Consider the following 27557-nt stretch of genomic DNA (forward strand, 5'->3'; position numbering starts at 1 on the left):
GGTTCACGGAGAGGTTATGAATGTAATATTAATGTAAAGGAGGCCCATGTTTTCAAGGGGAAGAGGGGCAGGTTCATTATAATCATTTAGGAAGTGTTAATGTGACGAGAGGAAGTCAATACATTGATTTTGTTAAGTGAGTTTTGGATCCTGTAACATGTGGGAAAGAGAAGAAAGAAGGGGATCACACAGAAGTGTTTTCCAGTGATCAAGATATTCTTAGCATGTTTGAGACGATAAGTGAAGCTGTGTTTTTAAATCAAAATTTAGTGGCTTATGGCAGGAAGGATTCAAAAGTTACATGTTTACAATAGCACTGTTTGGAGGGAGGGGAAAAATATGTATACGCATGTATGTGGAATGTTCACATTTTGTGGTTTGTACTTAATAAGGTGTTACCCTTTTTTAATTGCATCTTGACTTTTTCAAAGCCTTCATTTGAAAATCCTGAAACTAGTTTTTCACATCCTTTGTTTGCATTCAGCACCATATTGTCTGCGTGGCCCCCAGTGGGGAATGAGGTGATTAGCACTTGCTCTGCAGCCGTTCAGCTCTCTGCTAACAGATCCGGTTAATAAAGACTTGCTTTGCCACCAGAGTGGTTTGATTTACTGAGTTGCTCATCTTGGGATTAGCTTGTGAGAGTTGTCAAATTTAACACATAAGAAGCTGTTTTGATTAAAATAGCACGTGACATAAAACACTTATTGCTGGTGTGTTTTGCAAGCCTCTAATATGAAGTACAACCTAAATTTAACTCCATTTTGAGCACATTTAATGGAGATTTAATACAATTCACGTCTCCATTAGGAAGCTTCACTGGAACAGGAATTTGTTTCCTTCATCAGTGGATGTTTATGGAAAGCCTGCTGTTGGCAAGACATTGTGTATATACTTTTGCTGTAGATACAAAGACGAGTGAGAATCAGTCTGCCGTCAAAGAACTTTCTACCGGGCATGATAGGAAAATTACGTGAACATGACTGGTAGAATTTTCTGTTGTTCTTCCTCTAATCCTTCTAGCTTTCTTGTTTGGAACAATTGCTAAATTCCTCATTTCTTAGTTTGTTACGTATAGAATGAAGGCGTGCCAGCTCTCTGGTTTAATTTTGCCAACAGTTTTCTTTTGGCCTGCTTGACATAGTGCAAGTCGGGGAAGGATGCTGAAGATATTGCACACCTGTCAGGTGACAGGCATTGCACATAGTTTGTCAGATTAACCTTTGCTTATTAATGATCACTCTCCTCTCTGCGGTGGGGTTTTCCCTACTTTCCTGGTTTTGCTGTGACACTTTATCTTCGTTAAATACTTTTTTTTTGATGAAAATTCAAGACCCCTCGAGCGAGAGAGTGTGTGTGTTCCCTGGATCTGTGTGCATACAAAGTGATTCGCTGTAATTTCCCCTTTATTATAGGAACATAGGACTTGCCATACTGAATCAGACCATTGGTCCACCAGTTCCTGTAACCTGCGTCCTGACTCCAATCCCTGATGCTTCAGAGGAAGGCGAAAAACTAAAACTAAAAAACAAAAACCCCCCAATTCACCTAGTGACCTTTGGAAATGCTGTATATATGGGTTGAGGATTCCTTCTTTTTCTTCAGTCTGTTGCTCTGATTTTATTAGCCGTGGCCTCGTTAGTCCTCCTAAGTTTGCATTAGAGTTGGCATTGTTTTCCCTTCCCTCTGCTAGAGGTGTAATGGACTTTAAAATTCCAGATGCTTCTGCTGGGGCAGTAATCTTCCAGCTCTGTGCTTTGTGATGTACTGTGCGTGGCCTTTTGGGCTGGGGTGGGGGGCAGTGACAGACTCCTTACTCTTCGTTGGTAGGCCAAATTGATGTTGAATGATTTGGATATTTTTTTAAGATAGTTTTTTACATGTTGTATGGGAAACTAGGGATCCCATATAGTTTTACTCTGAGAAATGTATATGCTTAATTTGATTTATCTTGAGTTTTACAAACTCGAGAATTCCTCAGTCTTTGTCAGTCCCTATTTCAGCATCATTGGCCCTAAGAAACAGACAGTGTTCGTAACATCACTTTCCACTTAAAGTTAGAAATCTTGCAAAGATAGTACCTTGCAACAAGATACCAAAGCCAGGTACCAAATATAAGAAATTAAAGCATTGACTTTCAGCTAACCTAAACCAATAGCAACAGTATTTACTGCTGGGCACAGTATCTGGGTGCATGGAAAATTTTCAGATCTTGTTTGGTTAGCAGTTGTCTTCTATACCTTTAGGATATCTCCTGTGTAGACACCAGTGGAGGTGGTGGTATCTGCTTCATGATCTGCTATGATTCAGATAGAACTTTGTATTGAAATTCCAGCTAACTACATTAAGAAGTGATTAATTTTATGTGGACAGGGTGAATTTTCACATAGAATATTCTTCCTGTGGGACTCTAGACCCAAAAGGAGCTTTGAGGCTTTCTGACTCATTTCTATGGGAACCTAACCCAGGAGAGAAGCTTCCAAAAAATAGACCAAAAAAGGAAGAGATTTTAGAGTTGGAAGCATGTCAGATGTCATCAGCTACACTTTCCCACTTAACAGATAAAAGAACTAAGTCCCAAGATCCCATGACGATTTTTGTTTTATTTTGTTCTTGGCTATTTCCTCTTTCTAAAAATAGCCATCTCTGGGGAATACTGGGATCACACAATAAGTGTTAGTGACATTCATTCTTTATTGACATCCATTTTTAAGTATCCACATTTTCAAGCAACTGGCTTTAGACAGTCTAACAGAATCTTCCATTGTGGCAACCACTGTGATTTAAAAATCAGAGAAGTTATCTTTGAAACAACCTTACAAATCGTGTACTCCAACCTACTAAACGTCTGTTCAGGGGAATTCTGGCCCAGAGAAATTAAGTGACAGGTCTGAAGCCCCAGACTTCTGTGTTTCTGAACCAAAATTACGATGCATATTTTTCTGAGTCACAAGTCCCACGTTACTGGAAACTGATCGATCTCCTTAGCTTTTGGTGGGGTCAGCCAGAGTCGCAGCCAAAGGCAAGAGTTCTCCAAATGTCATCTGTATTGGCTGGCTTTCCACTATCATGGATTTTCAAGGAGTGATTTTGGACATTTATCAAAAAGAAATCTGTAGCAAGGCTACATAGGATTTCTTCCTTTTAAAAGCCTTAAAAATATTTTCCAAATTGCTGGACTGTCTTAACTAGTACTACTAATAACCATAGAGGTAATAGGTGTAGCTCATTTCACCAGCGTGTTCATTTTGTAGGGCATTATCACAGGCTGACATTTGGGAGCATGGAACCTTAAATGTTTTCCAACTTTTTTATCTGAAGAATTTTTCCGTTTAAAGCACGACTGAAATCTGTGGTCTCCATTTTTTAATGTAACCTCAGTAGTTTTTATATTGATACATTGTGGTGAGTTTAAAAAATAATTCTGTTCAGAATACTTTGATCTTGTTAGAAAGTCAACGTAGAACAATGGAACATTAAGGTTGTTTTTATTGTGAGTCATATCTCTGGCAAAAGGTTTCTCATTTCACGTAGTGTTGCCTTCTATGTAAATGTACCAATGAATAAATGTTTAGTAAACAGTCATTCTGCATCTCATTGTTTCACTCGGCTACAGTCTAAATCGTAGTTTGTTGGTTAACTAGTTGAGGGAAGGAAAGTTTATTCATCAAAAACCGGATCAAAGGTTTCTGAAGTCACCCTTCGAAGGGTTCACATGTAGGATATGCCAAGTACCTGCAAACATAATTGAGAGTTATTCAAAGGGGAGTTTGGTAGAATATGTAGTTTGATAGCTTAGTTCATTACCCCCAATATATTCTTGGAGACGCATCCCAGAACACTGTTCGTCGCAAGTATGTTAAGAAGTGGAAAATTGATGGAAAACATATATTCTCAAGTCTTTTGAAATATTAGCCTCCAGAATCATAGGGGAAAGAAAAAAAGCTGAATCCGTGTCTTACTGTTAATAGGGACATTTCCTGCCATTTACTTAGGTATACATTTTTAGATCACCTAAGGAACAATATTTCTGCTCAAAACAACATAAAAAAGGACTGTCACGTGAAGAACCATTCTGTGTTCCATACTGCTTGCTAGACTGTCTCTCAGAATATATTGCATAAACGTTTTTGTTTTTGTGTTTAGAAATGAATGTGCTATATTACACCAATATAGTTTCTTCCAATAAATTTTGCCTGTGTGAGGACGTGGCATTTAATGCTGCGACATGTGCCTTGTCAGCGGTGAGCTACCAGGGATAACTTGGATTTGTCATTCTGTATACTTTTTGGGGGAAAAAAGTATGTTTTGAGAAGGAAATGTTTCTTTAGGTAATAGTGCTGGAATGTCCAATCTTATTTATGAATGATATTTTATTGAACAGATTTCTGTCTTTCTGTACTAATATCCTAAAACTCAAGTAGGCATAAAGGAGTGATTTGAATTCAGGAAAGGGAAGCAACGAAGTATTAAATTTGATTTACATTTTTATCGTGAGCGTTTATAAACAGTTGCTAGTTTTCACAGTTTGTCAAAATGGATGCATTTCAAATCAAAACAGTATTTTTCATGATAATTTGCTGAGTAGAGGTTTCAGTGAACATATATTATTTCTGTAATAGAGTAGTTGGTGTTAAGTAGTGATTGCATTTGAAATTTCTAGCAAGTTTGCTTTTGTGGGTTGTCCTGCAAAGATCAACTTAATGTTTGCTCCTTTGTTGAAATGTCTAGAATAATATATATTTTAAAAAATCCTTCAAGTCTATATATGCTATCTCCCAGTTTCCAAAATGGTGTTAAAACGAAAATGATCGTTTACACATTCTTGTGAATGTTTAAAAATTAGATCTTAAGACAGATGTTAAAATGTTCATGAACTGTCTTCACATTGCTATTGTGCTATTTTTAAAAGCAATTACTCGTAAAGGACAAGGGCACCCTGTTTGAAACGGTGGTAGGATTGGGAAAGTGCAGCAATCCTTTTCATTTGCATAGGAACCAGGAGAGCTGACTTAACAGCTATGGACATTGGACTTGAAATGACAGTGTTTCCATCCTCCTGTAAGGTGACAGGGAAACTGTCCGTTCTCCTTGCTCTGTTGGGAGAGACAGGCCAGTAGGACGACACCACACCGTGATGCATGTTTCTCTGAGGACAGCCTTTCACAAGATATCCATGTGAACCGAAGCTTCGCCCATGAGTTCTTGCTCAGAGGAAATATGGCACAAGATTTGAGGAGGAAGCCAGAAGAACTATAGGTGTTTTGGGGAGGAAGATGGCAACATTTGGACCCCAGCTTTATCTTTAAGGATTCAGGCCCCTGAATTACAATTTTATCCCAGGAAAGATAAACGCCTATCATGCAGATCCCGGAACCTGAGCAGATTTTCCTGAAAGAAACTGATCAATGTGGACAGTTCTGGGTCTTTTCTTACCGAGAACACTATATCCTAATTGAATAAATCAAAATTTACTAGCGCCCCTGTCTTGGCCTGAAAAGCCTCTGGGCAGTGAGATCCTAATCTTTTCTCTTTAATAGCACTCCTGCCATCTCCCCACAAGGCCCCGGTTCTGCATGCACTCATCTTTGAAGTGTCACCTGAGTGCACTGTGCACTTTTCTCCATCATGCATTTAATGATGTTGCTGATGTCTAAAATCAATGTTGTGATTTCTTCTAGTAGAAGAGATCGTATTAATCATTCAAAACCCATCTCGGATGTTGACTTTTTTTAAGACTCCCCTCATCCTCTTCCTTCAGCTACCCAGGCGATTACCAGCACTAGTGAATGCCAGGGCACTTCCGGCACATCACTCAGAGCACCAATCAATTACCACTTTATCTATCTCCCTGTCTGAGGTGTGAGCCATTGAGAGGCAGAGATTAAGTCTTCCTTACAAACCTGCCAGGTGGTAGGTGCCCAGCTAGTGAATGCGTGAATGATTGATGTAAGTCTGCAGGGCTTCCCTCCAAATTTCCTGATAAAATTTTTCAAAGGACTATAAGAACTTCGAATCTACGTGGCATTTTCACATTAGAAGTCATTCTGGAGATCATCTCTGGCCTTAGGAAACTTAATACCAGAGACATTGAATACCACACCCAGAGCGCCATAGCTGTTGTGTCAGAGGAAGGAATAGACCGGAGGTCTCCATTTGACATTCATTTATGAAAAATAAGTTTACTTAATTCTATTTTGTCCCACCAGGTCGAGCAGATTTTGGAAATTTAGACTTTTTCTAATGTAGCAAAGTATTAACATTCATATACATAACCCTTAGATGGATGTCTAGAATTTCCCTTTGTTTTTCTCCACTGGACAGGTAAATACCAGCTGTCCCCCACGGTGAATATGCCCCAAGACGACACTGTCATTATCGAGGATGACAGGCTGCCGGTGCTCCCCCCACATCTCTCTGACCAGTCATCTTCCAGCTCCCACGATGATGTAGGATTTGTGACGACGGACACTGGCGCGTGGGCCAAGGCCGGCATCAGTGAGTCAGCAGAGTGGTAAGAGCACTGTTGGGAAACATCGGTTAATTGCAATCACACTTGATTTTAGGGTTAAATGGTCTGTCACCGAGCACAGTGAATCAATGTCTTTTATAGCGGTGTTCTGATTTAATAATAATGATTTAATACTCGTAGTTGTCACTCCTCAAACAAGAGATTCCCCCCAACCTCATAAACCTGCCCAACTGTGTTAGCCTTTCCAGGGCTATCGTTAAGAGTTCAGCCGAACAAGAAAACTACCACTAACCCCCAAACCCTACTCATTTGTTAAGTTTCACAAGTGAAACTTTTATTTTAGATCTGTGTTAATTCGACGAATTGTTTTTCTATTCCATAAATAAATTCTAAGCAAATCCCTTTGGTGACTGAGCGTTTGTAACAGTTAGATGACTTTGGCCAAATTAATAGTTGTTATGTTCTGGGAGCGGGAAGAGGCTTTTTCAGATTTTCTTTTTAGAGTGCTATAACTCTACTAGTCTTTGTACTTACTTCTAACCTTATGACTTCAGGGGCAGTCTAATGCTATTTTTTCTCCTGTATCTCTCAAAATAGAAGAAAGCATTCGATATTATTGAGCCAATGTGTGGCAAATAAATGTGGATGTGTGTCTTCATTTGCGTGCCTAGTAATTATATACATCAGTAAGCGAAAGGAAAGTCCCTCCTAGGGATGACCTTGGAAGGCTGTAGTGATAATGAACGCAACCATGTGAAGCATTATACCAGAATCTTCTTATTGCCCTTTCAAGAATCCATCAGCAAAATGATATTTCAGTGTTGTGGCATTGAGCTACACTCAAGCCCGCGTGATAACAGCTTATCTTTGAACGAGTTTTTTGGTTCAACGTAGAGGGGGAACTACCATACAAAGTAAAAACCTACTTGAATCAGATGCTGTAGCATTTACCGCTGCAGTTTATATCTCTTTCTGAAAGTGAAAGCAATGACAGAGAAAGTAAGGATTAGATATTTGCAGTATTCATCGAAGGGACAAAAACCTTTTGAGTCTCCACCGTGGTGAGGAATTTTGAAGGCAGCCGTAGGAATAGATGTTTGGGGCCTTAAGAAATGCTTTATTGGTGAAAGTCAATAAACAACGAGCAGGGCTGGAGTGTGGCATTAATTTCCCTAAGGGGATTCATAAACAGTGAGGACTTGTGTGATTTTGCTGTGGGGAATGTGCAGGGGCTGGAAAAGAATATGAATGAAGGGTTATCCAAACAAGAATGGCAGCTGTTCTGAATCACAGCAGAAAATGTAAGCTTTTCCGGCCTGACAATATCTCCCTAATCCTTGATGAAAATGTTATGAAAACAAAAGGGCAATAAGGCAGGATTAATAACTGGAATTTTAATAACTTTGGGGGGGGGTCAGGGTATGGTTACATTCTTTAAAGAATCAGCTGTCAGTCCTGCAGACTAACTTGCTAAGTATCCTAGTGTATTGTTTCTTGCGTCTGAAATTAGTTTAATGGGTATATTGATAGGGAAGAATTAATTATGTTATGGTTTAAGAATATTTAGTTATTTTAAGATGCTTATTCACTCAAAAACTCATTTGCCGTTTTCAGTTGTGTATGTGTACACTTTGCTGCACGATTGTGGAAGGCTGAATATGTCAAATGGCTAAACTTTGCATTTCTTAACTGATAGAATATACTTGTTTTCAATCCATGAATTGATTTAGGGAACATAACAACGTTTTTAAGGTGAAGAAGGTAAAACGGCAAATTCTAATCTTAGTGACAACATAATTTCAGAGGATATAAAATTAGTTTAAAAAATACGCCAATATGTGGCTTTCAGCAACAACAATTTGTACTTCTTTGAAAAACCTTTAACCAATAATTTTTACTAAAAATGTATTGCAGATTCACTCTGTTCACACATTTGATGCCTATTTGGAATTCAGGTTTTAGTGTAATTCACACGATACAGAAAAGGGTTGATGAGCGTGTGCAGGATGGTCGGAGAGATCAACTCTCAGTATCTAAAAGAATTACTCTTGGACTTCCCCGGCGGTCCCGTGGTTAAGACTCCGAGCTTCCACTGCAGGGGGCGCGGGTTCGATCCCTGGCCGGGGAACTAAGATCCCGTATGCCGCATGGCGCGGCCAAAATAAACAAACAAACAAAAAGAATTACTCTTAGTTCAAATATAATATTTAGTGTTTATTGTTGCAAAATTGGGTCCTAGTTCTCACCATGTGGGTTTTAATTTTTCACTTCTAGGACTGTGTTTTCGAATTGGGGTGTATGTGCCCTGGAAATTATAAGCATAGTATGGTAAGCATAGTCGTATGTGGATACTACTATATAAGCATAATGTACACACACATATATATTTAAGAATTGTGTAAGGGCTTCCCTGGTGGCGCAGTGGTTGAGAATCCGCCTGCCAATGCAGGGGACACGGGTTCGAGCCCTGGTCTGGGAAGATCCCACATGCCGCGGAGCGGCTGGGCCCGTGAGCCACAATTGCTGAGCCTGCGCGTCTGGAGCCTGTGCTCCGCAACAAGAGAGGCCGCGATAGCGAGAGGCCCGAGCACCGTGATGAAGAGTGGCCCCCGCTTGCCACAACTGGAGAAAGCCCTCGCACAGAAACGAAGACCCAACACAGCCATAAGTAAAATAAATTTAAAAAAAAAAAAAAAAAAAGATGGCTAGCAGGACATCAGAGCCGTTTTAAAAAAAAAGAATTGTGTAAAAGCAGTCTATACTTATATACATAATATATGCTGGAGCTATGCACACGTATGTATATACATACATACATAGGGTCTAAGCAGAGTAGTATGAGAAGGGGCACCTAAAGCTTCAAGGTGAACATGACCCTGCTTCTTCCTGGAACGTCAAATTTATTCCGGGCTTTACAGATGAAACATGATATATTAAAAATGAAAAGATTTAGTGTAGGGTGCAAACAAAATAACATTGATTAGGATGTAACACAGTGTTTTACATAAAAAAATCGTTTTTGCTTTGGGCTGAGCTCCCAGTTCCTGGGCCAGAACAAGGGTGAGCAAGCTAGGTGCCCAGGGGAGCAAGCGTAAGGAGCTTCTCACTCTCAGGTGTCGCCCCTGAACTCACAGGACCCTGAGATCAGAGCTCCCTTGAATTCTGAGTCCCAGGCACCTACCTTGCCTCCTCCCCGGGCCCTGCTCTGTACTTGGTGGAAAAGATGGAGAAGGATCGTTCATTTCCTTTTTGAGGTTTTGGTTGGTGGTTGGTTTTTAAATACCCTGTTTCCGTTATCATAATTTTCATAACTTTGAAAATTTGAGATAGCAAGTCTTTGTTGGCTAATAATAACTTATTTTGCATGGTGGTTTGCAGTTTACTGAGGGCTTTCCCCTTGTGTCCTTGAATTCTCTCAGTGGCCCGGCCAGTGGTTGAGGCCACTCTTTTCTTCATGGAGCCAATGAAGACACAGGGGCTCAAAGCGTTCAGGCCACATCACCTGATGGCGAAGCACTGCCTTGATGTCTTCCTTGTCGCAGTTTTTGGTTTAGCACTTCCCTAATGCCATCTGTCATTTCATGCACAGTGAATTGCAGCTAAATTTCTGCTGTATATCCAGACCAGATCACTACCCTTTTATCAGTATGCATGGTCATTCCCATAGGACCAATACAGGGTTAGAGAAGCTGGTTTCCAGCAGAAGCATAAGGAGGGCTTGTAGAGTGGAAGCTGATGTAGTGGAGAGGCCGCCACATTCTAGTGTGTCCAGTGAGCTGTGGAGGGATGTTCTCCTACCTGGCCACACAGGCAAGGTGACTCCACACTGATACAGGAGAGCTCTCTGTTTACTCAGTGTGCTCAGCATAGAGAAAAACCACTTCATTGTGAGGCTGGGCTCACAACACCTGGTGGTGCTTCTGAAAGTGTTCGTGGGATTTTACAAACAGGACCGATTCCCCTGCCACTTCCATCGTGAAAACACTTGATACTGTATCCTGTTACCACTGATCTGCCCTGTGCTTCATCGTCTCTGCTGGAGCCACTGTGTTGGTGTCACACAAATCGAATGCCATCCAGACTTAGTCATGCTTTTCCTGACTCCCTGGAATGCCATTCACTCTCCCATCCACGCATCCACAGCGTCTTCTGTGTGCTTCTGGTTTGGTATTTTTCTTAGGGAATAGAGATCTTTTCTTATTTATTACTTTGACTTTGGTACCCGGCACCACACCTTCATCAGAATAGGTTCTAATCGTGATTTGTTGAGTTGATTTCTTCTCAGTTGATTAAGTTGCAGAGAAGCTACATCCTCATAAAACTACATGCCATAAAGGTGTTTTGTTTTTTTTTTTCTGAAACACAAGATAAAGGATATATAAGATGACCAGAACATATCCTTTTTTAAAAAAAATTTATTTTACTGAAGTATAGTTGATTTACAATGTTGTGTTAATTTCTGCTGTACAGCAAAGTGATTCAGTTATATATATATACATTCTTTTTCATATTCGTTTCCATTATGGTTTATCACAGGGTACTGAATAGAGTTCCCTGTGCGATACAGTAGGACCTTGTTGTTTATCCATTTTGTATATAATAGTTTGCATCTGCTAATCCCAAACTCCCAATCCATTCCTCCCTCATTCCCCCCCCCGCCCCCTTGTCTACCACAGGTCTGCAGAACATACCCTTTTCAAAACTTCTATTCAGTTGCAATTCATATAGTCACTAATTTGCTGCCAGTATTTGTATTAATATATGAAAGTTTTCCTCAAAGATTCTGTCTTTCTCACATGGAGAAGGAATTGCTCTAAATGTAAATGAATGTCGTATTTTCTCATCACCTCCTACACAACCACAGTTTTGTTTTTTTTGTTTTTTTCTTTTAATTTTATTTATTTATGGCTGTGTTGGGTCTTCATTTCTGTGCGAGGGCTTTCTCTAGTTGTGGCAAGCGGGGGCCACTCTTCATCGCGGTGCGCGGGCCTCTCACTATTGCGGCCTCTCTTGTTGTGGAGCACAGGCTCCAGATGCGCAGGCTCAGTAATTGTGGCTCATGGGCCCAGTTGCTCCGTGGCATGTGGGATCTTCCCAGACCAGGGCTCGAACCCGTGTCCCCTGCATTGGCAGGCAGATTCTCAACCACTGCGCCACCAGGGAAGCCCAACCACAGTTTTCTTGATGGACTATATTTGTGCTATTTAGTTTAAATATTTCTGAGGAATATCCATATACACACATTCATACATACAGGTGTAGATGAACTTTCCTGAACGTCATGTCTCTTATTTTCAGTAAATGTTTTTATGTTTCTCTTTCTCTTCACACCAGCTCTTTGAGTCCAGACGTCGATCCAGTTCTTGCTTTTCAACGAGAGGGATTTGGACGTCAGAGTATGTCAGAAAAACGCACAAAGCAATTTTCAGATGCCAGTCAATTGGATTTCGTTAAAACACGAAAATCAAAAAGCATGGATTTAGGTAGTGAGTACAATCTCCATGAATCTTTATCTAAATACGGTTTAGATGCTTTCAGATGAAAATCGATGGTCCCAAACACATGTCTGTTTACTGTGAGCAATAGAGAAAATAAATGCGAAATGAGGCAATTTGGCAAAAATTAGTTTTCTCCGGGTTTGAGATAACCACACTTCTCCTAAGTGGCATGTTTACATCATGTGCAATATGTTAATATATGTTTTCTGATGAGAAAAGAAACAAACACATGTGCATATCATGCTCTGTTCATGTATCTTTATTTGAAAAAAATGAAATGTTTTAACACTTTGGCTGCTGAAAACCAATTTCATTGGAATATGATTTGGTTGGTTGTGGGGATGCTCGAACCAGAAGAAGCAGTTTTGGAGAGAAACCATTATCTCAATCCATGTCTAGAGTTTGGTTACTTCATGATATTTTCCTTCCATTGCTATCCTTTAATGTTTATTTGATAGAAACTCTTATGTGTTGATAATTAAGGCCTTTAACTGGAGTCATAATTTGAGAGCATATTTATTGTAGAAAGTATTTGGAAGCAAATGAGAGGAGGAAAATAATCCTAGTTGTTCAATCAAACACCAATCAGGTAGTGTCTCTTTTTAAATCCAAATCCACCAAAAACCAAAACAAACAAACAAATTAATTAATTAATTATATCCATACACCGATTGAATGATGAGAAAAACCTTTGTTAATCAACTATAACGTATTTACGCTGTTCTCTGGTGGCTGTTTGTACTTCGAGACTAAAAGCATTCATTTATCCCACGCATAAAAGAAAAATTGGGCTATTCCTTGCCTGGCTAATTATGATATGCTAACATATCAATAACACACGTGTCTGTGAAATGAGATGACTGGCATTGCATGGAGACACTGCTTTTTTCCCCTTTTTTTTTTTGATTATGAATGTTTGCTTGATATTTCATATATTTTGCATGAAGTATTACCTAAGAATTATCACCTAACTGAAAAGATCTGGGAATGGTTGAAGCATGTTGGGCTGTGGGACTAACTGGGCTAACCATTATACATTTACCTTTTAACAGTAGCTGACGAGACTAAACTCAATACAGTGGATGACCAGAAAGCAGGTAAGAATGGACACTTAGACTGTTGCCATAGAAACTGTGGTCCAAGGAGCTTATCATAATTATAGAGCTGCCAATCACATAGCATGTAAACATAAATATTCCAGGCTGGCACGGATGTTTTCATAGTAGGAAATCAAACTGTACAAGAAAAGGAAAATTTTCTGTGAGAAGAAATTTATCACTGTAGTACACACTAAATGGAAATATAATTTAGTGCTTCAGAAATGCTAAAACAACCTAGATCTTCTTAATTATATTTGTGTAGGAATGTTTTGTCACAATTTAAAAAAAAAAGTCAAAATCCTGAAAACGTGATCTCTTAGGGTGGATTCTTTGTTTCGAAGTCATCTATCTGATGCTTAGGTTAACACCCAAAAAATGATTCTCAAAGTGGTGATTTTGGTTTGACGGATAATGGCACAAATATAAATATTTTCACTGAAGGACAGTGTCTAGTTTTGCTCTCATTAGTCACTCAGAAAAGCTTAGATCTTTTTCTGATGCAAGCATTAGTTTGTAGTTACCTAACATTGAATTAGACTATATATTGCATCCTTATCTTTGTGAACCTGCTTGAAGGTTTTGTTTTTGTTTTTGTTTTTTGTTTTAATTTATTTATTTTTTGGCTGCGTTGAGTTTTCATTGCTGCGTGTGGGCTTTCTCTAGTTGCGGCGAGAGGGGGATACTCTTCGTTGCAGTGTGCAGGCTTCTCATTGTGGTGGCTTCTCTCATTGAGGAGCATGGGCTCTAGGCACGTGGGCTTCAGTAGTTGTGGCTCGCGGGCTCTAGAGCGCAGGCTCAGTAGTTGTGGTGCGTGGGCTTCAGTAGTTGTGGCTCGCAGGCTCAGTAGTTGTGGCTCACGGACTCTAGAGCACAGGCTTCAGTAGTTGTGGCTCGTGGGCTCAGTAGTTGTGGCTCGTGGGCTCTAGAGCACAGGCTCAGTAGTTGTGGCACGCGGGCTTAGTTGCGCCGCGGCACGTGGGATCTTCCCGGACCAGGGCTTGAACCTGTGTCCCCTGCATTGGCAGGCGGATTCTTAACCACTGAGCCACCAGGGAAGCCCTTGTTTTTGTTTTTGTTTTTATTTTTAACTATTTAGGGCTTGCTTCTAAGATGCTGCCTAAATCATTCCGTAGAAACAATGTATTATTTTGAACTGAGTTTTACATGATAGTAGATTTTACTTTATATGTTATTTTATGACAATAATCAGAGGAAAGTCTTTATGTGTAATTAAAGTCATGTGCTTTGTACAATTGAGCATTTTGATATATTATTATAAGTTTGGAATAGCGTTTTAATTATTCTAGATCCAGTATGATGTAGTTACACCACTTAGCACTAATTAGCTTCAATTCACCTTTTTAACCTGCAGTAGTAATTAGTTTTAGGCTTCTTGAAAAATGTGTATCCCACATACATATGTAAGGATAATTGTGGACATGCTTGGTTTTCACATTCTGTAAAGATAGATTGTAAAAACTACATCCAATAAATCATTGGATTAACTGTAGTGCAGGGCAATTAGCAATAGCCTCAGCCCTTATTAAGTAGTTATTTCTTTTATCAAACATAACATTCATTGGAATTCTGAAGCAGGGCTAAAGAAAAACATTATTTGATAGTTTACATATGTAAATTAGTAATTCATTTTTGGAGTCAGTTAATGGTATTCAGTACTTTTCAAGAAGTAACCCCTGTTCAAGTTAATGTTTATAGAAAACAAATTGAGCTGCTCAGGTTAAAGAACATGACTTTATATAATATGCCAATTAGGTAAAGTAAGGAAAATAGTTAATTTAACCAACTCACTAACAGGAAAAGAACAATTTATTATGATTAAAAAATAATAATAATATCCAGATTTCAACTGAAAACATTAAATAACTTTCATGGTGAGAAGGCAGATTTTTATCATCTAATTGAATCATCTGCTTTCATAGTGTCTTAGAATGTTAGTTAGATCCTAGATAAAAAGCATTTATAAAATACTATGTGTGATCTGTCCTACCGAATTAAATTGGAAAAACTTGGGGCAAAAAATTATTACATAGACATCAAAGTTCTGGTCTATTGCTTTTAAATCTACAATGAATAAAATATCTACACTGAATCCTTCCCATCCTCCAGTATTAGACAGTGAACAGATTTTCAGTTATTTTTCTTTCTTCACTTCACTTGAATTGCTAAGATTATCATGATTTTACAGTTTAGTCCAAAGGTTTTTGGTAGAGTCACAGTGGCATTTTAGTGTAGATCGTCTGTCTAGCTGTAAGCCTTTCATAATGAAAATTGAATTCCATTTCCCTTTGCCCTTGCAAAAGACATCCTCTCCTTTTTTTTTGGTGAGAGAGGTATTAGTAGGTAAGAGTAGAAAAATAGACCTAAGGAAAATAGTATGATTATGATTTCCCCCTTTATTCCTGGATTTAGGAATCTTCTATGATACTTGGGGGGTAAATTTACTTTCTGCAAGAAAAGAGGGAACAGGAATAAGAGAATTGTATTTCTAATAGTTTAATCCTTGATTATAAAAAATAAGCAAAGTATCCTAATGACCTAAAAGATTTATATAAGGAGCTTCAAAATACTATTTTTAAATTGTTATTTTAAATTTAAAATAATTAAAAAATTATTATTTTACATTTACAATAATTTAAAAATTATTTAAAATTTAGAGACATTGATTTTTTTGTGTGTAAATAAAACTACTCTTTTGCCCCTACTTTATATAGTGAGAGATATTTTCAATTTTTATTCCTGCTAAATGATAAGTTTATGATGTTAGGAATCTCAGTGATCCTCATTTAGGAATCTTATTAATTTATTACTTAACAAAATCTCTGTTAAAGTTTCTTTGACAAACATACCGCTTGCATGAATGAAATCCATGTTATAGATCAAGAGTCAGCAAGCTCTTTCTGTAAAGAGCCAGGGAGTAAATATGGTAGATCTTGTAGACCAGACAGTCTCTGGAGCAATTACTTAATTCTGATGTAGTGTGAAGGCAAGCCATGGAGGATATGCAAAGGAATGGACATGGCTGTGTTCCAGTCAGATTTTCCAGATTTGGCCCATAGTTTGCTGATCCCTGTTATAGATGCACAAATTATAGATGTTATGAAAATTTTCAACCATATATAAAGACTGTAGTGTATTACCTACCATATACCCAATACCCACCATATATATATCAACATCTTGCCAAAATGTTATACTACAGTGTTAAGAATTTAGAGAAAAGAGTAGATAGGTAAGCTCCCAGTTATGCTTACAAAATATCTATTGCTTATTTAGTTACAATTCCATCATTTTTTTGATCCCTGATTTGCTTGTGTTTTGTTTCTTAATAAATACATATATACATTTATCTATACATATATCAATATTTATATACATGTAATATATATACATTTATTTGAATAAATACTCATGCCGTTTCTGAAATTATTAAAGCTTTTAGTGTTCTGAGTATCTTAAGTCAAATCTCAGCTAACTTTTCATACATAAATTTTGTTTTTTGTTTTTTTGTTTTTTTTGGCTGCGTTGGGTCTTCGTTGCTGCATGTGGGCTCTCTCTAGTTGCGGCGAGTGGGGGCTGCTCTTCGTTGCAGTGTGCGGGCTTCTCATTGCAGTGGCTTCTCTTGTTACGGAGCACGGGCTCTAGGCGCTCGGGCTTCAGTAGTTGTGGCTCGTGGGCTCTAGAGCACAGGCTCAAGAGCTGTGGCACATGGGCTTAGTTACTCCGCGGCATGTGGGATCTTCCCAGACCAGGGATCGAACCCGTGTCCCCTGCATTGTCAGGCAGATTCTTAACCACTGGTCCACCAGGGAAGCCCATAAATTATGTTTTTATGATAATCTTTACTGGAAGCATCAAATCTTCATTGGAGATATATACATAGATACATATAGGTACACACATGCATACATACATACATATATACATAAACATATATACATGTCCTTTATGAAGCCAAGAAGGTACTGAATATTTGCCTTATAAATGTTTATAGGACCTAAATGAAACTAGTAAGTTATAAAAATTGTTAGGCATGATTTATTCAGAAAAAGATCTTCCTAGTGCTAATTCTAGAAAATGTGAACGTAAATGTCCCTACCCAGGAATCATCTTTTCCCATTCTCTTTGATTCCTTGATTTCTTACTTTTTCTTTCATTCTTCAGAAGAAAATTCATTTTCCTTCCTGTGACATGACTTTTATGGGTATTTAAAGCATGAACTTGTCAAAAATTATAGGGCTATCAAGAGAAAAAGTAAGATTGATCATCCTAGAAAGAAATATTTCTTGTGAATTTTTGTCATAAAATAAATAATCAAATATATACAAACCTGCATGGAAAAAGTTAAGTAAATCATATTTTTTTCCCAAGCACAATGATTTATAGAATATTTTTTCTTCATTAGAGTCATCTGTCTGCCTTTCTGCCTATGTTACATTTTAACATACTTATTCTAACTTAAAACTGCTACCCCATTGTGAAAATTATGTGAAAGGTGTCATGTAAATGAATCTTAAAAAGATAATTCTTGTTTTGACTCTCCCAATTTAATTTTTATTCTGTTTTATACTCTGAGCAATGGAAAGCCCATGTCAGAACTATTTGTCTTCCAAGTGATAACATATCAAGGCTACTCCTTAATTATTGATTCACATATGGGCTGATGGCCCCACGTGGAGAGAAACTATCCAGCCTCTCCTACCCTCCCTTTTTTTTTTTTTTTTTTTTTTGCACCTGTCTTTTTAACAGTATAAGTGAAGAACTAGTTCTATAACCTGGATTGCCCAGCTAGTGGTTGCTGGCATTTCAGCCATCTAGAGGTTAAATTCATCTACCTCTGAGGGCCAGGTCAGGGAATGATGGATGAGGTTGTCTTACCTGGTTAAAGAAATCCATTTTGATTGCCTTCTAAAGCTTGGTTACCATCTCGGGACTTCCTGCCCTAGATCCTCAAGTCACAGAGCCACATTTTTTTTTTTTTTTTAATATTTATTTGGCCGCACTGGGTCTTAGTTGCGGCACAGGGATCTTCGTTGCGGCATGCAGGATCTTTTTTTAGTGGCGGCATGTGGGATCTTAGTTCCCCGACCAGGGATTGAACCCAGGCCCCCTGCATTGGGAGCGCGGAGTCTTAACCACTGGACGACCAGGGAAGTCCCCAGAGCCACATTTTTAATCCTCTGAATTCTCCCCTGCCATCCTACTGAGATTTTCTTGGTAATCGTGATGTCTTGTTCCTTCTGTTCATCACCTGTTTCTCTTTGCAGGCCTGGAGATCTTAAGTACTCACATCCAGCTCTTGAGTCCTTTCTCCCTTACTTCTCTCTCTCTCGCCCTTATATAGTTTATTTCTATTCACATCTTGTGTTGCTTTTCCAAGAGAACTACCGTTTTCCAGAATTAGGTTTCTACCTGGTGCCAGGGTGCCCTGTTTCTATTGGTGACACGTGGTCTCTTGTGCTTTTCTTACTTGCTGAGTTGTCCGAACCTGCACCATGATGAGGAAAAGGCTTGATGAAACTCATTGAGGTGAAAGTTTCACCTCCATTGTCAATAACTTTAAACTGCCAAACAATGATTTCAGCTACACTTTGAAGCTTAGTCTCGGTTGCTTCCCTTAGCCTTCTCATCATTCTGCTTTTCAAATGAGCTCCTGGGTTATTCTGCCTCTTTTATATTATTGACATAACTTGGAGCAAATGATTTGGCAAAGATTTCATCTGTTAAGCTAAAAATGGAAATTAATAACTCAGAGTGTTTCCTAATGAGAATAGAGAAAATAGACCTACTTTAATATACATTTGGGAAAAGTTAAAATTAGTTACTGCCACCCACATTCCAGAAGTTGACGTTGAGCAAATAATTTGTTTATGTGCCTGATATTTTCCACAATTTGTAGATATTCAGACATGTAATTTTCTCCACTCATTCTGACTAAGATTTTGTTTTTGCAAACCTCCAAGGTTCTCCCAGCAGAGATGTGGGGCCTTCCTTGGGTCTGAAGAAGTCAAGCTCTTTAGAGAGTCTGCAGACAGCAGTCGCTGAGGTGACTTTGAATGGGGACATTCCTTTCCATCGCCCGCGGCCGCGGATAATCCGAGGAAGGGGATGCAATGAAAGCTTCAGAGCTGCCATTGACAAGTCCTATGATAAACCTGCGGCAGATGACGACGATGAAGGCATGGAGACATGTAAGTTTACAATGTCTGAAAGAGTAGGCATGCCAGGCATCTCTATAGAGCAGCAGTTCTTAAAGTGTGCTCCAGGGAGCCCTAGGAGTTCCCAGCATCCCTTCAAAGGGATCTAGGAGATCTAAATTATTTTCATAATAAGAAGAAGATGTTATTTACCTTTTTTACTCTCATTCTCTCACAAGTGTACAGTTGGGTTTTCTAGAGGCAAGATGTCATGTGATATTGCAATAGACTGAATGCAGAGAAGATAGAAGAATCTTTTCAGCTAGATATTAAAGAGATTTGCCATTGTTCTCAATAATTGTTTTTGGAAAATACAGTGGTTTTTTTTGTAAAAGCCATATTTTCTGTTAACATGAAATCTATTATTTTTTATAAAGTAATTTGTATTTTTAAACTTTCTCAGTTTTAGTTTAGTAAATATTGATAGACATAATCCACCTAAAATTTTGAGTCCTTAATAAATTTTAGGAGTATAAAGGTATCCTGAGACCAAAATATTTGAAAACTACTGCTGTATAGTATGTCTTTAATATATCTCAGATGAGTACATGTAATCATCTGTGATTTTGATAACATATTTTTGCTTTGTTTTTATGAATTACTCTTGCTTTCCTTGAACTGAGCTAGCAAGACATATTTGTGTATGTGTATTTCCAAATTGCCAAATATTTTAAGCCAAGATTATTGAAAGTCAAAGGTTACCATGAATGAGCAATGTGTTTTCCATAGTATATTGAGAAAAAAGTAACATTTATAAATACGTACAAATGTATGCTTCAGGGAGTTGTCACTGTAGTTAAATATTTATGGTATAAAAATAGCCATTCAATTTAAACGTAAGGAAGAAACTCAGTAGTGTATTTACTTAGAAGAGAAAGGACTAGAGTCCTAATAGAAAAAATTGTTGATTAACTTATATTGTTCGTGTCTACTAAATCACATTTTAGTTTTCTAACTTCAAAGTGACTCTACCCATCTAACCATTGTAAGAAAAGCTAGAGGGGGGGAAAAAAAAGAGAAGAAAAGCTGGAGACACCACTGCCCAAGGTTAAAGCAGAGATCATTTAGGTGGATTGTAAACAATTACAATTTAACTTTTGGGTGAACCACTTTGATCACACGTACCTAAGGAAGACTGTGCTGGGGAAGGAGAGTTTTAAATGAAAATCACATTCTGAGGAGATTTAAAGCAAAATTATATAATCTTTGCCTATCAGATATAATGTGTTTCAGGAGATGAATATTTCTGCCATAATGTAACACACAAAGCAAAGCTTAGGAGAGGATCACTGCTTTCTCCCCCCAGATTTCTTAGTCTAAATCTGGACAGTTGTTCACTCCATCCAGCCAGTGATTTCAAATATATGCAGCTCATTGTTCCCAGATGAAGAACATATTTCCTATTTTTGCTGCCAATCCTGGTCTCCAAGATCCTGAGTCATATGAGCTTTCAACCCTCTTGGGTTTTTCCTGGCGTATCAGTGGTTCCTTGCCAGCCTTACCAGTATTACTTGCTCTGCCTTTCTAGGGTGGGGACCCTATATCACTTAGGGATCTTGCCTCTGTCCTGGGTGCATATTTAATAAGAGATACAGTGCTTTGGCACCTCCATATTTGTTTTTGTAAGCACAGTTTATGCTTCTGAGCTTTTTTCTTGTTCTGGTTAAAATGTTATTTAAATTCCCTCATAAATGCAATGTTCTCACATATATCACTTATTTCAAGTGTGCAACCGGGGATGGAAGAGCTATCAGTACCAGGCATGTTCTTAATTCTGTAGCCTCCAGAGCTTCCCACTGGTGTGAACATCTAAATTTGTCCCTATATAAACTTAGTTTCCTTTTTTAATTGGAAAGAACAGATTTAAGTATTTTATATGAAAACTTTTGTATTCAACTATCATCAAGACAAAACCAAGTAAATAGACAAACTACGATTTGTGAAGGGCAGGGAAAGTTCTGGGCTAGAGCTGAGAGAGACACCGTGACAAGGTGCACCTGAGACCACAAAGTGCTGGGTTTTCCCAAAGTCCTGACTTTATGATGTATTTTTCCAGACCAGTCTGGTGAACTTTGGATATGGCCAGAGAAAGGCAACTCTTCTACATTTCAAATGTTTGCAGTGCGGGTTGTCAAAACTGTATGAGTAGGGTGATGTGAGCCTGGGGTCCAGATCACTTACATCCCATCCACATTCTTCTCACCCATTTGGGATTTAGGTCAAGTTGCTTAACATCCGTGAGCTTTAATTCCCTCACTTGTAAAACTGAAGCTTTGGACGCCCAGGTCATTGATGGTCAGATTGTGTGTGGCGGCGGCCAGTGGAGAGGGGGGCCTCGGTGGTCTCGGGGAGCCGGGAAGCACATGGGCGTCTGAGTGGGCGGGCTCTGTCAAAGTCACCAGCTCCCCCACACCCCGCTGTCGCCTCAACAGTCGTGTGTTATTTATTGATTTATTTAAATTTTTTTGGGGGGGGGCGCCGCGTGGCTCGTGGGATCTTACCCAGGGATCGAACCCGAACCCCCTGCAGTGAAAGCGCCAAATCCTCACCACTGGACCACCAGGGAATTCCCAGTCCTGGGTTTTTAAAATCACTTTTCATACGTTGTGGTTCTTTGTCAATTTTAAGTTTAAAAAAAAGGAAGTTCGCAGTTTTCCAGAAAAAGTTTGAAAAGCTCCGGTTTAGATGGTTCCTTTTCTGAGGTTCTTTCCAGTTTTAACTTTCCATGACTCTGTTTCCCCCTTCACTTACTGACCTCAGTCCTGCCTGCCTCCTTCTCTCATTGTCTGTAAAGTCCACGAAGAAAGACACCACCGTGTCTTATTCCTGCGTAACCAGGCTCAGAGCTCGGCAAAGCATTGGAGTCAGTGACTGTTTGTCACATCAGTAAATGGACTCCTGCTTGACTGACCCCACTGTTTGTGAGAGACGCACACCCAGACACAGCGAGCTTCGGGCTGTGGCACTCGGGGCAGCAGTGACATTTCACTCCTCCTGCTTGCGTCCCACACTGGACCCGCACGTCTGAGACCTCCAGTGCCTCAGCAAACTGTGTGTTTTTCTTTAAAAAAAAAAAAAAAATCTCTCCAGGCTGGTGTTACTGCTGGTGGTCATGAGACTGTCACCTTTACGTACGACTAGGTACAGGTGTGAGAAGGAAGCCCCGCTTGGCTAGCTCCTCCTCTAGTTCCCTAAACACCGTCCTTTTCCAAGTCAGGCTGTGGATTCTCATGGCGTGATCCACACGCTCTCTTCCACTGTCTGCATTTGTGTTCCTGCTTGTGCTTCTCCCCCGGCATCCTCGCCTGTGCGTCCCTCACCTGTGCGTCCCTCACCTGTGCAGCCTCGCCAGGCATCCTCGCCTGTGCGTCCCTCACCTGTGCAGCCTCGCCCGGCGTCCTCGCCTGTGCGTCCCTCACCTGTGCAGCCTCGCCCGGCGTCCTCGCCTGTGCGTCCTCACCTGTGCAGCCTCGCCCGGCATCCTTGCCATATGGCAGCTGTCCCCGGCCACATGTCTAGGCCCTGCCGTTCTCGTGCTCTGTGGGACACTCCGTACAAGAAAGGACCTTGTACAGGGCCTTTCTTGTACGGAGGTGGGACTCGGGGGACTCAGTTATGGCCGCCGTTAAGTTAAAGATGCCGAGTCACTGTTGAGCGATGCTCTGTACGAGGACCCTGTCTGGGCAGACAGTCTTTGTTAGATGGCTGTCCTGTGAGGATGCAGTCCGTGCACCCTGGAAACATGGGGGCGGCATTACGTGTACCACCCAGCTGCCTGTTTCTGTCCCGTGCAGCCCTTTGCCTCTTTACAGGAAAGTGGCTTAGGCGGAGGTCTCGTTGATTGCTCTTGTCAGTCGGGTCGAGGTCCTCCCCGGTGACTCTCTTTCATGGCTCGGAACAGGCTTGCCTCTTCTCAGCAGCATCGAAATTGTGGCATGCACACAACAATGGGGGCCAAGAGACTGGGGCGGGATCCATGTGGTATCTGGTATCTGTCATCTTCTGTAACACTTACGTGCTTCCTGTGGAGATGGCAGAAGCCAGCGTTTTTGTCTCTCATTTAATCCATCTGGCCTCTCCATGTTGTGTGTGTCTGTCTGGATCAAGATGGAGCTTTGTATTCTGGGACCCATTATCTCCGAGGCCCTACCTGTGTTTGACAGGTCAGGGCATCTACAATCTGCTCCCTCTTCTATGCAAATCACACTCCCCGCCTGGCTCCCAGCAAGCAGCTCCTACATCCCCCATAATAAATCAGTTTCTGTTGCAACCAAGAACATGGATGCTATATAACATTGCTTTGTTTTATTTTTCAAAATATAGAGTCCCATTTTTTTTCTCTATTAAAAGTTGCCAAATTGTCAGCCTTACTATCAATTCAGTAACAGCTTTTTGTCGGGGTCAAGGAGGTGAAACACAACAAAACCAAAGACTATCCTATTAATTGTACTTCTCAATTTTAAGATCTATCCAGTTTACAATTTTAAATGTGAGAACTGTATGCCTTGAAAACATAGAGACAGATTGCTTTTGAGTAGCTTGCCTACTTTCTTATAGTACTCTTAACAGGAGATCAGAAAAAAGCACTGCTCTAAAATATACATAACTTAGGTTAGCAGTATGAGATTTGAAGAAACTGAATTTATGTTAGTAAATCAGCTAATCTGAAAGCTTCCAGGAGAATTTTTGTTTATTTTATTAGCTTCAAATAGCGTATTTCATGAATATCTCAGATGTTCTACCCTCAGCATCCTCCACGTTTCTAGCCACCTTTGTCATTACATTTTGAGCAAAAAAAATGCAAACCAGGTTGTTATCTTAAGAAACCCCATTAGATTACTGTTAGTCTGTAGTGGAAGAATTCAGTATAGGGGTTTCAAAGTCAAAGTACTTTGTAAAAGATTTCCCATTTGATTAATCTATCTTAATGGATAATTGGGTATTGATCTATAAAAAATATTTGTTCTGAAGGGCTGGGAATAAGAATAACCTGTCTTATCCTCTTATGCCAATTTGTATACTTAAGTATCACTTGCAGTTTAAGAAAAGGAGCTTTCGATAATTTTAGGAAATTTCTGAATGCAATAGAGGTGTAAGCATGTGAAGTAGCCGAAGCTACCTATTCCTTACATTTCTTTTTCTAGGTGAAAAGTAAGTTAAGCTAAAAGTATGATGAAAAGTCACATCTGAAGTGTTTGAATTATAGAATCCTCATTTTAAGCATTTTTTTGATAAGGAAAAAGTATGTAAATAGATGGCCAAGATCGTACTTAGGAACAAAATCATAGAATGCATGCCTTCTGATTTGCAGTCCTGTGAGTTTTCTAGAATATTAAACAAACTTCTGAGTGGGAAAAGCCATTACACTGAAACTGCTACTATAGAGTATGAATGAGTTGTAGTACCTAAAATCTGATATTTAAGCTCTAAGTTCCTGAGGGGCTGGGGGTGGTTCAACCCAGTGGATAAACTGACACTTGAGAAGCAGTGTGGTTAATGGTTAAGGGCCATTGTAGTACACAGGTTACCATGGCACCAAACCGTGGGGGACCCACTCAGCCCATGTGGAAGTTGAGTGGTGTGGGAGATAGTAGGGAGAAGGCTTCCCAGAAGAGGTATTGTTTTAGATGAGTAATATTGCTTGAGTGGTCTTCAGTGGGTGCGTAGGAGACATAGGGAGCCGGGACCACCTCTGGACCGCCATCGTCCTGTTAAGGCTCATGTGTGCACTGCGGGTGAGGGCATGGTGAGGAGTGAGGTTTAGGACGTAGTCAGAGAACAGATCACAGACAGCCTCGTTTAAATGATTTTTGTTCATACTAAGGACCTTAAAGAGCATTCGAAGAATTTCAAGTAAAGGAATATGCTTGTTAGGGCTGTATGGGATGGCTTATTGGGGATGGGATGGTAAGTAGCAGTGTCGGTGGCAAGACTGGTTCTATGATCGTAATGCAAGACTCCAGGTGAGTAATGATGCTTGGCAAAGCCAGAGGAAAGGGAGCGAGTGCGTTTACATGCTTAGCATCTCACATGTAAAGATGGATGATGATGATGTGATTTTTCTCGTTAGTACCTCCAGGCTCAGAAACTTTGAATCATCATCTCACTGTGTAATCACTCCATTACCAAGTTTTCTTAGTTTTTCCCCCATGAAATCTCCTAATTTCTCTCCTTCTGCCCAATCTAGCCCCAATCCTCATTTTTTGATATCTGAAGTTACTATTAGGATCTCCTAACTGGTCCGACTGTCTCTACATTGGCTGAGTGAGCTCTGGGCTCACACTGTCCTCACTTTCCTTCAAGCGCCCGCGTGCGTTCTCACGCAGACCATGCACTGTCTGCGAGGCTTACCTTCTCACTGCCCTGACTGTCCCCTACCCTCTTGTGTACAATGGACTGTCATCTTCCTTCTTCAAGACACTTTTTCCCAAGCAATCTAGTTTTCCTTTGACTTTCTAAAGCCCCAACTGGGTATGGACGCTCCCCGATTTACGATGGTTCCGCTTAGGATTTTTGGACTTTACGATGGTTCGAAAGTGATGTGCATTCATTGGAAACCGTACATCTAACTTTGAACTTGGATCTTTTCCCCGGGCAGGTGATATGCAGATCCTCTGTGGAGATGCTGGGCGCTGGCGGCAGCCGCAGCTCCCAATCAGCCACGTGATCACAAGGGGAAACAACCGATACGCTGACAACTGTTCTGGTTTCCACGTTCAGTACTGTGTTCACTAAATTACACGAGACATTCAACACTGTATTATAACCTAGGCTCTGTGTTAGATGACTGAGCCCAACTTAGGCTAATGTCAGTGTTCTGAGCACGTTTAAGGTAGGCGAAGCTAAGCTATGATGTTCGGTAGGTTAGGTGTATTCAGTGTATTTTTGACTTAACGGTATTTTCAATTTATGTTGGGTTTAGCAGGCCGTAACCCCATCGTAACTCAAGAAAAATCTGTATATAGATGTATCTGAGACTTTTTAATATAAAATATTTTTTTAACATCAAGAAATTTTGTGGATCTCCCAGTTTGGATTGTAGGGCATGGGAGTTAAGAACACTGGCTTTTAGGGGACAATTGTTTTGATTTCTCAGTAAATAGCAAAACAGAGCACTGCTCTCCATTCACTGTTTCATCACGTTTGCACGTTTTTATGTTGTTACTTATTTTTGTTTTTGTTTTTTCACTTAAAAGAGTCAGAGCAGTGGCCTGGACACTCCTTCCTTGACACCATAATTTTTTTGTATATTGTTAAAATATACATTTGACACCAATTCAGTCCTTGATAAAAATCAAATTCTTAGTGGCAACTCCAACAGCAGGGTTTTGAGTGCTACCATTTTCATTGTGTAGCCAGTCCATTGGGTCTGTTGAAAGGAAAGCGTTCAGCTTCTTTATACATTGTCCCCTGTGCACAGGAAACAGTGTCTATTGTGGACCATCATTTGTATGTGAAAATCAATTATACACTGAAAGCAAATTTGCAAGCGTTCAGAAGATGGAGGGTGTGATCCTCATTGTATTTGTTCTGCAGCCTTCTCCTGGGCAGGGGGGATAGTGGAGGTGGCATTCTACCAAGATCTTCAGGAACATTTTACCTGTTTGTTTGGAGGGATGCATTAAAGAAAACTTTAGACTCTGAAGTAGAAGTAAAGAATGGTTTTTGATAATAAGTCTTAAACTCTTTGGAAGTGTGGTTTTATTGTTTTTGTCTCTCTACTCCTTACCCCAATGTAAACTAAGAGGTTGGCTTTTTTTTTTTTAATGAAATAAATCTAATTTTAGAAGAGTGGGTTTTAGGAATCATCTATTTGAACATTCCTCCAGTTGCTGAAAACCCTTCTCTAAGCCTGCTGTTAAATGTCACCCACTTCCTTCATGGCTTTTTCTCCTTTCACCGTCATGTTCTCTATTCTTCATAATATCAGTTGTTACTCCCACCCCACATTTTAGTATAAAAGCTTCTTAATTCTTCTTGCCAGCTTTGTGTGTGTATGTGTTTTTTTTAAACGTTCTGAAAAAGCTAAGTTTTTCCATTGCCAAAAGCTCATCATTCTAATGTTAAAAGTCAGGGTCCAGAAAAGCAGATCCTATTATTCAATACCATCTGTGTCACTAGCTGTTCATTTCTTACATCTTTTCTTCCTTTTCCAAAGTCAAATATTCAACTAAAATAAGAAACAAAAATAATATGTGTATACATATATAAAAATATATATGTATATATATTTATTTAATTATAATAAAATGTTCTCAAATCCTATGCAGGA

General features: G+C 39.6%; 1 protein-coding gene across 18 annotated transcripts in view; it reads left to right on the forward strand.

Annotated features, from left to right (window-relative positions):
- PARD3 (par-3 family cell polarity regulator) overlaps positions 1-27557 on the forward strand; it is a 625594-nt gene that overhangs the window by 385596 nt on the left and 212441 nt on the right. For 8 of the 18 annotated variants that reach the window (XM_068560771.1, XM_068560818.1, XM_068560794.1 and 5 more), the window contains 4 exons: positions 6325-6514; positions 11807-11958; positions 13023-13067; positions 19052-19279. In XM_068560771.1, the coding sequence (XP_068416872.1) occupies positions 6325-6514; positions 11807-11958; positions 13023-13067; positions 19052-19279 (615 nt within the window). The remainder of the gene's footprint in view (positions 1-6324; positions 6515-11806; positions 11959-13022; positions 13068-19051; positions 19280-27557) is intronic. The other 10 variants (XM_068560812.1, XM_068560830.1, XM_068560852.1 and 7 more) reach the window with 4 other exon arrangements.

This window comes from Eschrichtius robustus, chromosome 1 (genome assembly GCF_028021215.1).
Source record: "Eschrichtius robustus isolate mEscRob2 chromosome 1, mEscRob2.pri, whole genome shotgun sequence".
NCBI classification, from domain to species: domain Eukaryota; kingdom Metazoa; phylum Chordata; class Mammalia; order Artiodactyla; family Eschrichtiidae; genus Eschrichtius; species Eschrichtius robustus.